This window comes from Glandiceps talaboti, chromosome 11, assembly GCF_964340395.1.
Source record: "Glandiceps talaboti chromosome 11, keGlaTala1.1, whole genome shotgun sequence".
In the NCBI taxonomy this organism is placed as follows: Eukaryota; Metazoa; Hemichordata; class Enteropneusta; family Spengelidae; genus Glandiceps; species Glandiceps talaboti.
The window spans coordinates 18034548-18049001 of record NC_135559.1 but is presented as its reverse complement, the minus strand read 5'-3'; the positions used below and the strand labels follow the sequence as shown (position 1 = coordinate 18049001).

General features: G+C 37.7%; 2 protein-coding genes across 2 annotated transcripts in view; both read left to right on the top strand.

Moving 5' to 3' along the window:
- Positions 1–14454, top strand: part of LOC144442092 (uncharacterized) — a 386503-nt gene that overhangs the window by 131586 nt on the left and 240463 nt on the right.
- On the top strand, positions 3460–7099 carry LOC144442611 (uncharacterized). Its single transcript, XM_078131989.1, has 3 exons — positions 3460–3813; positions 4481–4657; positions 7061–7099. Exons 1-3 carry the CDS (start codon positions 3460–3462, stop codon positions 7097–7099), a joined length of 570 nt encoding a protein of 189 aa, XP_077988115.1.

The following is a 14454-nucleotide window of genomic DNA, read 5'->3' as shown; positions in this document are numbered from 1 at the left end:
ATTTTATTACAAATGTCGTTAGTTTATTACAAATGTCGGCAATTTTATTAGAAATGTCGTCAGTTTATCCCAAATGTCGGTAATTTTATTACAATAGTCGGCAATGTTATTACAAATGCCATAGTTTATTACAAATGTCGGCAATTTTATTACAATTATTGTTAGTTTATTACAAATGCCGGCAATTTTGTTACAAATGTCATTAGTTTACTACAGATTTAAAATGATGAACTACTACCTATAGTGCACAGCTCACTAAACCATGCACATCCTCGAAAACGCCACTAAATTGAATAGCTGAAGAATAGAAAATCACCGTAATGATATGAAAGGGGGGCTGCTGTGCTCAAACATTGATGGTATAAGTCAAATCGATACTCATCAGTGGCGACAAATCTCACAAATTCCATGTAATTGTCATGCAAACACATATTTTCTAATATATTTTGTCGAATTGCTCAGTATCCCTGGCAGCTTGCAAAATATAACAAAACTCCGCTAAGAATTACACAGTGCACATTCATGCATTCATTCATTCATTCATTCATTCATTCATTCATCCATCCATCCATCCATCCATCCATCCAACCATCCATTGATTAATTTGTTCGTTCGTTCATTCATTCATCCATTCATTCATTCATTCATTCATTCATTCATTCATTCATTCATCCATCCATCAATTAATTAATTAGTTCCTTCAAATGAATGGCACCCACCCATCCATTAACTAATAAATTAATTTGTTTGTTCATTCATTCATTCATTCATTCATTCATCCATCCATTTCTTTGTTCGTTAATTCGTTTGTTTGTTGAATCGTTCTTACACTTCCTCATCACATACATACATACATACATACACATATATATGCGGATTGATTGAAATAATAATAACTTGTTTAATTGTTCAATTAATTATTATATTAATCAATTCAATTAATGCTTGTTAAATCTACTTTCGTTTGACGTGATGTTTTTGCAATCTTGTATTTCTTTATTTAGATAACCCATGTTTTAGTGTGAAAGGAAGGACCCTCCTTAATGTAATTTTTTATTACAAATTTCGGCAACTTTATTACATTTTTTTGCGAAGTTTATTACAAATATCGGCGATGTTTATTACATTTTTCGTTCATAGAAAATATTACAAATTTCGGCAATTATTACAAATGTCGGCTTTATTACATGAAAAACGTGATTTTTATTACAAATATCGGCGTTATTACAAATTTCGGCAATTATTACAAATATCGGTTGTACAAAGCTATCATATGTGTGCCGATAGCGTCAATATTTTCGTCGCCTTAAACTAAATTATTTATGAGCAACAATTGATAGCGTATCCCCTAAACGGTAACTGTCATTAATTATGCAAAATGGCCAGTGATAGGCAAGTTCTACCTGTCAGAGCTGAGCGATACATGCATCACGATGCTTTTAATATATGGTATGTGGAATGACACTCTGGCCCCGCAAACTCGATATCACATGATTTAATTATGCAAATTACTGAGTCATGCCAGATATGTTTCATAGAATCATTACGAAATCCAATAAATATGATTCAATTAATATATTGTAAGCCACTTCTTGTTATTATATGAAATCTGTTCTGCAAATAAGTTGGATATATACAATTCACTCTAATCATACATGTAGGACAGGTGTCACATGATGTTACCACTATAGATCTGTGTTGAATAAGTTAACATGCTGATCTACCATAAATGATATATCACCTTACTTCAATGGTATTATCATAAATGCAAATGACGAATGTAAATTACATGTTATATCATAATTAACATGTTGCCTGAACATGGGGACAACATCGTATGTCTGTTTCGAATTCATCGAAGGACTGTGTGTCACCCCAACACATACTGCTTATTGAGGGCGAAACCTAAGGAAATTAGTCTGTGTTACGTGACCCACAGGCCTGAGCGAACCTAACGTATGATGTTTCACGAGCGCAATCTGTCAACATGTGTTTTGTAACACACCATATCATTTCCCACACTACATGCCGTGCTTAAAAAGTAAACAGTACATGTTTGTACACCATTTCGATATGAAATAGTGAATATAGTTAGGAAAATTTACTAAGAGACCAGTCAATTTCTTTGGCCTGGTGGATTGGTAGGGGTCACCCTGTTTTGAAAAGTTTGGATAGGGCCATAGGGGCATCACTGTGCTTTGGATTGTGATGGAAGAAAAAACTTTTCTACAAAGGCATGACGCTGTCTGAACTGAATAATTTGTTTGCTCCCTGTTTCTTACCTATATTCTTTAATATCACTTCACCTAGAGTTACGTTTAAACACAATTGCACATATTACATAAACATGTTATTTATCACACTAGTTACAGCACATGCCATATAAATATTCGACTCCAATGGCCAATGCTTTCTGACAAAAATTAAAAGTTCCATAATGTGATCTTCATAGATGATAAATGAAGTTAATTTATACTGAACCTGTACTCGCAGGCTTTATCTTCTCTCCTGGATAAAATCCATATGGCCGAACATGCCATTGTCATGTGCACTGTTGCATTCAATTTTAACTTTACTCCTCGCAAAGACAATTTCAACACCCATTCTGCAAGTCAACCCCAAGGCAGAACAGAGTGGCCCAAAACCTTATTGATCCTGTCCCCTGTGTAAGCAGGCTAGTCGACCAGATCATCATTTTCTAAGCGAGTGTAAGTTCCTACCTGACCGAGATCGTAAATTCATGAGTAAGGAGAAATAGATTGCTAAAATACTCGATATCGACACTGAATATGACTGTCTTCTCAATGAGGAAACCACAGATCAAGATGCCGGCACATCTATCACTGCTCACAGAATACAAGTTCACCAATCACCATACCTCAGTACTTTCTATGTCTCTCAAACTGCTCACGTTACCTTCAAAAGTTGTGTTACAGACAACATGATATGGAGCGTACGTAATCCACGTCAAAAGTCGAACTCGTCAAGTGATAAGTCAGGTACATCAAGTGACAAGTCAGGTACATCAAATGACAAGTCAGGAGCGTCAAGTGATAAGTCAGGTCCGTCAATTGACAAGTCAGGAACGTCAAGTGATAAGTCAGGTCCGTCAATTGACAAGTCAGGAACGTCAAGTGATAAGTCAGGTCTGTTAATTGACAAGTCAGGAACGTCAAGTGATAAGTCAGGTCCGTCAAATGACAAGTCAGGAACATCAAGTGATAAGTCAGGTCTGGATGATAGTCAAACTCTTGAAAACGACAAGTCAATGCATCTGGCCGATGAATCAATCTATGTACTATTACCAAACTGGTACCCCTTAGGATGGCTGATTGTCAACTCAACTACGTCACGACGCGTCATACCCTACGTCATATTTCGTCATAGAAGTTTTCTTCAGATTCTAACAAGTAAGCTGAGGATCATAACGGTAATCGACCCGGAAGCAGTAAGACATGCATGCATCACGACAGCGACGATACGTCTTGTGTACCATCCCTACTGGAACGAGAGGAACTATGGAAGGTGGAACTGGGCACACGAAAAATAACGTTTGATGGGGATGGTGGTTTCGAACATTTGCAGGAAACTCTATACCGTCATTATCCTAAACTGGCAGATGGTGGTGGATTTATAAAATACAGGAACATGCATGCTGGTGGCAAACTACTAACCCCTCTACCCATGCCTAGCAGTGGCTATTCGATACCTTATTTTAGGGACGAGTCCGTGTTAAAGCACGCTGTAGCTTATGTGAGACCCCTGCAAAAGAATATGCAGATAGATCACAGCGCTAGCAGCGCTCACTGTGAGGTAAGTGGAATTTGTGAAATGAATAATAGGTATTAACAAGGAAATAGATTTTAAAACAAATTTATATAAAATTATACAAAGAAAGACTAATACATAAGGGGCACATAGCTAACATATACAGATTGATCTTATGATAGGTTGAAGCTTTGAAAATACTGGAATGATGATTTATTTTTCTTAGACACTCATTTCAGCACACATCCGATTTGGCAAAAGAGAAATTTTATTTGGTTTGTGTGTATCGATTATATTTTAAATGACCTTGGCCATATCCCGGTGTTTAAGGTATGGGAACCCCAGCAATAGAAAGGTGGAAAGCTGGTAAAACTGGCACAAAATGACAAGAGAACTTGTGTACCTTTTACATACATACCACCTTTAAAAATTTGATATCAGCATTTAACAAATACTAATATATACAAATATAAAAACTTTTATTGCCAGAAATTTATAGACTTACAAAATACTCTAAATTTATCCACAAATATACAAAATATCAAAATTTACACAAAATGGACATTATAAAAATAGTTCCTAGGAACTAGTCAAGCTTGTGGCCCTAAGGAAGACCTGTATTGCTTGATAAATGTTTGTAACTACTGTTTTTTAATTAAACATTAAATAATCAAGTAAGATTTAATTATTTGTAATTTTGTTTCTGCTTTAGGAAGAGCGAGAAAGTAAGGCAGCCAAAGTATCCTGTGTGAATTGTGGAAAGGAAGTTACTATAGGCTGTTTGAAAAATCATCAAAAAGTTTGTAATGTAGATGTTGATGATCTGTCCATCAGTGAAGTGAGGACCAATCTGACGTTGAACCAAACACTGGAGTTTATTGACAAGGAGGTACTGTATGAATTTAAGCTGTTGGTTTCATGTTTTTTGTCACCTTTACTGCTATTTGGGTACTATACATTAAGTGTATTACTTTGAGGATTAATTTATTTCCTGTATGCCATCACTTTTAGTTGTACATTCAGTGACAGTTAGGCAAAGCTATGTTTAGTTGTATTTTGCAATGTTTCTAAAATACAACAGCTGTACCATACATAGTACTATACATAGTAGTACAGCTGTACCATACATAGTACTATACATAGTAGTACAGCTGTACCATACATAGTACTAGACATAGTAGTACAGCTGTACCATACATAGTACTAGACATAGTAGTACAGCTGTACCATACATAGTACTATACATAGTAGTACAGCTGTACCATACATAGTACTATACATAATAGTACAGCTGTACCATACATAGTACTAGACATAGTAGTACAGCTGTACCATACATAGTACTATACATAGTAGTACAGCTGTACCATACATAGTACTATACATAGTAGTACAGCTGTACCATACATAGTACTATACATAATAGTACAGCTGTACCATACATAGTACTATACATAGTAGTACAGCTGTACCATACATAGTACTAGACATAGTAGTACAGCTGTACCATACATAGTACTAGACATAGTAGTACAGCTGTACCATACATAGTACTATACATAATAGTACAGCTGTACCATACATAGTACTATACATAGTAGTACAGCTGTACCATACATAGTACTAGACATAGTAGTACAGCTGTACCATACATAGTACTATACATAGTAGTACAGCTGTACCATACATAGTACTATACATAGTAGTACAGCTGTACCATACATAGTACTATACATAGTAGTACAGCTGTACCATACATAGTACTATACATAGTAGTACAGCTGTACCATACATAGTACTATACATAGTAGTACAGCTGTACCATACATAGTACTATACATAGTAGTACAGCTGTACCATACATAGTACTATAATAGTAGTACAGCTGTACCATACATAGTACCATACATAATAGTACAGCTGTACCATACATAGTACTATACATAGTAGTATAGCTGTACCATACATAGTACTATAATAGTAGTACAGCTGTACCATACATAGTACCATACATAGTAGTACAGCTGTACCATACATAGTACCATACATAATAGTACAGCTGTACCATACAGAGTACCATACATAATAGTACTGCTGTATAGCATGAGTTATAATACCAGTTTGAAACTTGTTTCATATTCACTCACCAAGCATTTGTCTTGAGTTGCCTCTAGGGCCTAAGTAGAAGTACATTTATGATAGATGAATAATAAATTCACTACTTCTTGCCTCAAAGCATGCAGTTGCGAAAAAAGAGCCCAGTTTAATTGATTATTACAGTGGGTCTGTTAGTCCGTCCATAATGCATTTCTCAGACATGCAATATCCAGTTACTTTTAAGCCAGGCGCAAAGATGACTTGTCATATGGGACATGTGCAAGTCACTTCAGTTCACAACATACACAAGTGTCCAAGTGGCATGCCAGCCATGTTTGTTGTTAACAATGACTATTTATGGCATAACTCGAAAACTTGAATACATAGAGACTACATTATAGTGTCTATCCCTAAATTATTATGTGTAAACTTTCGTTGGAGACCCTGACCTTTGACCTTGGCCAAATGGGTAAATTATCTAAATCCAGCCCTATCCCGCATGTCGCAGACACTTTTATAATACATATAAAATTTATTAAATTTTTTTCCTATTTATTACTAATGTCATTTAAAATCATGATAGAAGTAAAGCATGTGAGGGAGTGCGTTTTTGACGAAGACTTGTGAGTTCAAACTTAATGCCATTTTTTGCTTTCGATACAGTAATTGGGTCATTGGCTCGTATATCAGGTACAATTGTATATTATTCACAAACACAAGTTCTCTTCGACAACTTTGATTGAAATACAGACATGCTTTGAACAAATAACCTTTACATCTCCAGTTTATTCAAATTTTGATCATTCTGTCAGATCCGGTTTAACTGAAGAAGGATATGTCAAGTCATTAGTTCAAAACATGCCTGTTTCAGATTCTAAAGTGGAAGAAGAAAAGTTGTCTTTGAATCGCCATGCTTCTATGATGAACATACACTTATGTCATTGTCATTACACATCATCACCCTTCAACTAGTAAGGACCAATGGCTATATGGGCTCATATGCTCCTTCCTGGAAGGTAATGGGTTCTGAAATAGCATAGGTTAAGTGCCAATGTAGCCAGACTTAACATATATTGTGGAGTATTGGTTAATTGTGGGCAACCGTAAGGACTAAGAGAGCTAGTTTACTCAGAAATTAGTTAACATATCATAAAAAACTGTTGCATATAATGTATTTTATTCTCTTTTTTCCCAGATACCAAACCCTCTATCCATGATGTTTTGCAGTGTATAACAGGCGACAGGAATATGCCCTGGAAAATTTTCATATGTTCAGTAGCATACCAATATCTACATTGCCAGACCCTGGTGTTTGTACCAAGGAAGTGCAGCTTCATGTCAGCCATGAGTCTTACCAAACTTTGAAAAACTCCTTTGATACAACTGTCACATTCCAATGTGTAGGTTTTGGGTGGTATTAACACATATTTTCTTGATCTACTTTTCAGCTGTGGAACTGATATGTTAAGATGATTTTCAGACAACATACACATGCAAAGAATGCTAGTAAGATGCTGATTAAAAATATGCCTCATTTTGTGGTAAAATTCTTTAAATATTCACGGGTACAACTTTAATCACAGTTGTAGTAAGTTACCAGAAATAGTGTATTCACTGGACTGGTGTAAGTTTAATCACAGTTGTACTAAGTTACCAGAAATAGTGTATTCACTGGCCTGGTGTAAGTTTAATCACAGTTGTACTAAGTTACCAGAAATAGTGTATTCACTGGACTGGTGTAAGTTTAATCACAGTTGTACTAAGTTACCAGAAATAGTGTATTCACTGGACTGGTGTAAGTTTAATCACAGTTGTACTAAGTTAACAGAAATAGTGTATTCACTGGACTGGTGTAAGTTTAATCACAGTAGGTAGTAAGTTGCCAGAAATGTAATTTTGCATCATTTTTAGAAACATAGATTGCAAGAGGAATGCATTAGTTGTTTTCATAATTTCTAACATTATCTTTTTTTCTCTACAACACACAAAACTCAATCCAGTGTCTACCTATGATCAATGTAACCTTAGAAATTTAGTTGTGTTTTCTCCAATTCAATGTATTGCATAAACTTGAAGTATCTTTCCATTTTTGATGTCATCAATCCTCTCTAGTGCTTCTCACTACACTGATTACAGATTAGATTTAGGGGCTAAGTGACAATATCTTGGAAACAACAAAGGGTTACTGCTTCGGTTCTACATTAAGAAGTCCAGAGAGTCGATTCATATGCTGCTAAAAATTATATCATTGCACTTTGTTTTAGAACAGGTGTGAAAACTTATGATTGAGGTGACAACTTCTGATGATGAGTTACTTGTCAAAGAGAATTAAAACATTACATGTACTCCAAAGCATACATTATGAAATCAAAACATACATACATCTGCAAGTTATACTTGGTCATCATGAAATGTTTATTCATTTTATTAAAATATACGTGTATACCATGATACATTTTTGTTAAAATAATGTTACATGTTCACAATAAATGACATGACAGCACTATCACAAAGTACAATTACTATCTGTGGTACTATATCACTACATGTCAAAGCCATCTATAGACCTGACGTCAGTTCAAACCCCCCAAAAGCATCAGATTCTATGAATATCTAGATCGATATAGGATCATATCACAATGAATGAGCGATAAACCTGCACAGATCTTCTGCTGCATTGAATGTCATAAGGTAAGCCCCCTAGGTGCCCTATGAGAGTAACGACACATAAGGATCTGAATCCACTTTTTTGGCTGAAATACTGAAAGCAATATTTTTGCCTGAGAGTTGTGCATAATCATTGTTAAGGTATTGGACAGAATATAGGTCAATAAGAATTGCACACAACACTTTTCATGATTGTTCAAGAGTTATCAGTGGAAATACCACTTCGTTCCATTACTGTATCAGACAGCTGAATACAATAATATATTCATATTTCCCTGTCTTTTTGTTGTCCTTCAGTCAGTGTCTTGACATCAAACATAACATGACCTTGACCTTTTTGAATACTCCATTAGTTTGTAACCAATATTCAACCATTGGTACTTTATCATGACAGGAAAGAGTTAACTATGTTAACTACATATATATATATATATATATCAATCCCATTACTTGATGATTCTGCAAGTGGGTCGATCAACATGCATAATTCTCTATATTTCTCCTCTTCAAGTGGTATTGTCACATCAGGAATTGTTACACTTACAAGTTCTGGTACATTTGTTGGAGTTGGGCCTTCCCAATCAACACCATATTCCAAATCCTGTCAAATGAAAATTGAAAATGAGATAATGGAAACCTGACTTTGCCAAACTTACTGTTGCAAAAGAATTTGGTCTAAATAGAAAAAAAATAAGTTAATAGTTTCAATAATACAACCCTGTCAATAGGTGTTGTTCTGTCCATATGTATGTATGACGGTATTGTATATGAATGTCAATACTACATACTTATCAAAAATAATAAAACAATTATAGTAAAACAACTCACTGGATATATGACACAGAAATGTTGCAAATAAAGAATTAATAAAGATTTCTGCACATGATGAAGTATTGAGGCAAAACAATTGAATTCCATCACACATACAATCTATATTTCAATACTTAATTAGCAAACTGAGACTGACAGAAAAGTAGGTGTGAGTATCTAGGAACATTTTAAAGGCATAATATGTGAGATTGAAATACATGCAGGATTAAATGTTATGCCAACTAACATATGCAATATTACATAGGAACATTGTATATCATGTCCATGTTGCAGGGTATGTTTTGCTACTGCTCTTCCACATGGTTGTCTGAAGTATACCTACTACACAGATATGCATTTCATCTCTATGCATAGACTGTAATACACATCTCTGAACCATAGATGCATGTATGTTGAGCATCAATCATGATTCATATGGCTGCAGGAAATACTCTTACCCATAATGCAGTAAAAAGTTCATGATGCTCAAACTGCCACTTTCCACATCCATGCTAAGATATACATGATTGTTGAAATACAAGTTGCTAAACAGATTGAATTAAAGTATGTCTCAGTCTTGTGCACACCAAAGCAGTTATTGGGATATGTTATCCAAAGCTGCTACAACAACTATGGGCTAATACAGTTATGTCTACAACCCTGTATTAGGTATGTGTGTGGCTATACCACCATAGGTCAAAATCAGTTATGTCTACAACTCTGTACTAGGTATGTGTGTGGCTATACCACCAAAGGGCTAATACAGTTATGTCTACAACCCTGTATTAGGTATGTGTGTGGCTATACCACCATAGGTCAAAATCAGTTATGTCTACAACTCTGTACTAGGTATGTGTGTGGCTATACCACCAAAGGGCTAATACAGTTACATGTATGTCTACAAATCTGTACTATCGGTAGATATATGTGTGTGGGTATACCAGTGCCACCATAGGTCAAAATCAGTTATGTCTACAACTCTGTACTAGATATGTGTGTGGCTATACCACCAAAGGGCTAATACAGTTATGTCTACAACTCTGTACTAGGTATGTGTGTGGCTATACCACCATAGGTCAAAATCAGTTATGTCTACAACTCTGTACTAGATATGTGTGTGGCTATACCACCATAGGTCAAAATCAGTTATGTCTACAACTCTGTACTAGATATGTGTGTGGCTATACCACCATAGGACTAATACAGTAATGTCTACAACTCTGTACTAGGTATGTGTGTGGCTATACCACCATAGGACTAATACAGTTATGTCTACAACTCTGTACTAGGTATGTGTGTGGCTATACCACCAAAAGTCTAAATCAGTTATGTCTACAACTCTGTACTAGGTATGTGTGTGGCTATACCACCACATGGCTAATACAGTTATGTCCACCAAAGGGCTAATACAGTTACATGTATGTCTACAAATCTGTACTACCAGTAGATATATGTGTGTGGGTATACCAGTGCCACCATAGGTCAAAATCAGTTATGTCTACAACTCTGTACTAGATATGTGTGTGGCTATACCACCAAAGGGCTAATACAGTTATGTCTACAACTCTGTACTAGGTATGTGTGTGGCTATACCACCATAGGTCAAAATCAGTTATGTCTACAACTCTGTACTAGATATGTGTGTGGCTATACCACCATAGGTCAAAATCAGTTATGTCTACAACTCTGTACTAGATATGTGTGTGGCTATACCACCATAGGACTAATACAGTAATGTCTACAACTCTGTACTAGGTATGTGTGTGGCTATACCACCATAGGACTAATACAGTTATGTCTACAACTCTGTACTAGGTATGTGTGTGGCTATACCACCAAAAGTCTAAATCAGTTATGTCTACAACTCTGTACTAGGTATGTGTGTGGCTATACCACCACATGGCTAATACAGTTATGTCTACAAATCTGTACTAGGTATGTGTGTGGCTATACCACCACAGGGCTAATACAGTTATGTCTACAACCCTGTATTAGGTATGTTTTGTCAGTTTCCCTGAGTAGTCTTATTAACACACTAACAGGTTTGTATAGATATATTTATACTTACTTGTTCTGTGGATAGGAAGACCTCCCTTCCATTGTTCCAACTGTACCACTGGAATTTGCAAAGGCTAAAAGACCACTGGCCCATACAGTTTAAAAACATGACTTTTCTGGAGTAACCATCAATTCCTCCATGAATAATAAAACGCCACCTATAAGTATGTAACGTTCGATAAAGATGCACACAGACACTGTAGCTGAAGTCATCAATACCAAGTTCTTTTATTTCCAAGTCCACATTAAATAAGGCAAAATTCAGTAGTACATACAGTAGAAGAAAAGACCCTGACAGGATGCAACCTGAATCTGTTATCCTATACAATTCTCTGTGCTTGTCACACTAAAACACCAAGCAGGGATTCATGCAGGTTTTCCATAAGTTGTGGCATAAGCACTCAATTCTGTGATAATTTGACAACAAAACTTTCAGTGAGCACGCCAGAAATCACAGCGACCAATAGTTTAGTGATATACGCATGCCCGGGATGCATGCACAAACCAAAGTGCGCCCTCAATACATGGATGAGTAATTTTGCAGTCTCACACACTTCCCTGCTTGCTGGTTGATGTCCCAGCAACCATTTTAAACAAAAAATCAATTCTGAGAGTTTAATAATTGTGTCATTAATAAATGTGATTGAACTAAGTTAGCTAGAACTTGTGGATCAAGTTTGGGCAGTGTGTTAGCATTAACATCACCAGAATTTGACTCACTAATTGCTGATTGTGGTAAGTGATGTGGGTTTGAATGTAACCCAGCGTTCACCCTTGTTGATCGCCTCAACTGTGTACAATCATCATCTGTCGAAGATTGGTTGGGTTCTGCATCAGAATGTTCAGGCAAACCTGTCCTGGAGGGCTGAGATGACTCTTCACGGGCCATCAAGGTATCGTCTTGACATTCTGTCCTTGGTTTGTCACCTTCGACATCTGTGGAGATGCAAGTGGGTGCTATCTGTTCCTCTGGTTGGCCCAGGATGTGATCCAAGCTTTTACTGTCTATGCAAAAGTCATCGTGGTCATCTTCGCTATCACTGTCCTCCGTCTGTTCATTCAGGGGCACTGTTCCCTGCTTACAGCTGTCCATGGCACCATCATCCATCTCATTAATCATGTGTCTAGCATCTAGCAACTCACGTCTGTGCACAGTTCTCACTGGTCGTTCTTTATCAAAGGGTTCAACGACATAAGTGTGACCACCTGTGTGCAACCTATTGATTACACGGTATGGCTCGGAGTCCCATGTATCCTGTATCTTGTTCCTGCCTCTAATGGCTCTGTTCCTACAGAATACAGTTGTGCCCACAGGCAATTCAGTTTCATCTGCCTTAGCATCATTCCTGTCACGCCTCCTTTTGGCTTCTCTCTCAGTGTTTTGTGATGCCACCTCAAAAGCATCTTTCAACCTCTTCTGGTGTTCTAAAACCCAATCATCCATCTGGCTCTCTGTGCTTTCACGACCCTCTGTACCAAGCAGGTGATCTATTGGAAGGGTAGGCTCTCGGCCAAAGAAGAGATAGTGCGGGGAATACCCAGTGGATGAATGTGGCGTTACATTATATGCGTGGACAATCTCTGGTAAGTGCTCTGGCCATTTCCGTTTCTTGTCCGGAGGGAGAGTGCGTAGCCTATCATGAAGTGTACGGTTATACCGTTCACACTGTCCGTTTCCTTCTGGGTGGTATGAGGTGGTGTGACTTCCTCATGCCATAAACTTGACACAGCTCTTGAATTACCTTGCTTTCGAAATTGCGACCCTGGTCGCTATGGATCCGTTGTGGGACGCCAAATCTCACAAACCAGTCTCTAACCAGAGTACGGGCTACAGTAACAGCTTTCTGATCTCTTGTTGGGATCGCCTGAGTAAATTTTGTGAATATGTCGGTAAGTACAAGAACGTTCTCCGTGACATTGGAACTGGGTTCGAGCATGGTGAAGTCCATTGCAAGTACTTCCAGCGGTCTTGAAGCAGTTAAGGAACCCATGGTAGGACGCAATCGCTTCCCTGCTTTGGCCAAAGTACATGTACACCGCGGGCAGGTGCGACAGTAGTTGGCAATGTCAGCTATCATACCAGGCCAGTAACACCTACTCCTCACCAGTGCAGTAGTTTTCTCTGCAGCCTGATGTCCAACTTTGTCATGAACAGCATTCAGAACCTTCCCTTTCAGAGCATCTGGAAGTATCAGCTGGTTCACTTCCCTCCCTGCATCATGCACAACTCGATAAAGAGCGCCATCCTTTTCTCGGATTCTCTTCCAATTCCGCAGAAGTTTGCGAACTTCCTTTGGCTCCTTCATCAGTTGGCGGTTGGTTGGGGATGTTTAGACTTCCAATAGAACCACAGTCTACCCACAACATCATCAGTGGACTGCATCAGTTTAAGGTCACTTTCTTGCATCGAGGGGAAAGTAGAACTCGCTTTCGGTTCTATTTTGCTCGACTTGGACCTAATTTCGTTGAGCAACACAGTGGCTGTCTTCTGTTCAGCTGCAATACGGACAACACGAGGTACAGCAGTAGACAATCTAGCACTTGAAGTGTCCTTGGTGACAAAGTCTATGTTGGTTTCTTCTAGTCTAGCACACCTTGCCTGATCAGTGTGTCTTGTTTTACGACTCAATGCGTCTGCGTTTCCATTACTTCTACCAGACCTGTACTTTATACTAAAGTTGAACTGCGCCAACTCAGCTGCCCATCTTGTCTCGGTGGCCCCTAGCTTGGCAGTGGTCATGAGGTAGCTCAGTGGGTTATTGTCTGTGAAGACACTGAATTCAGCACCAATAAGCAAATCACGATATTTCTGGGTAATAGCCCAACGTAGCGCTAACAGCTCAAGCTTCATGCTAGAGTAGTTTGACATATTTCGTTCGTTAGGTTTCAGACTCCTGCTGGCATAGCTGAGAACAACTACCCTATCACCTTGCCTTTGTGATAATACAGCCCCTAATCCATGGTAGCTCGCATCTGTCTCCAGGATGAAAGGCGATTTAAAGTCTGGATACCCTAACACTGGTGGCGACACGAGAGCTTGCTTCAATGCTGAAA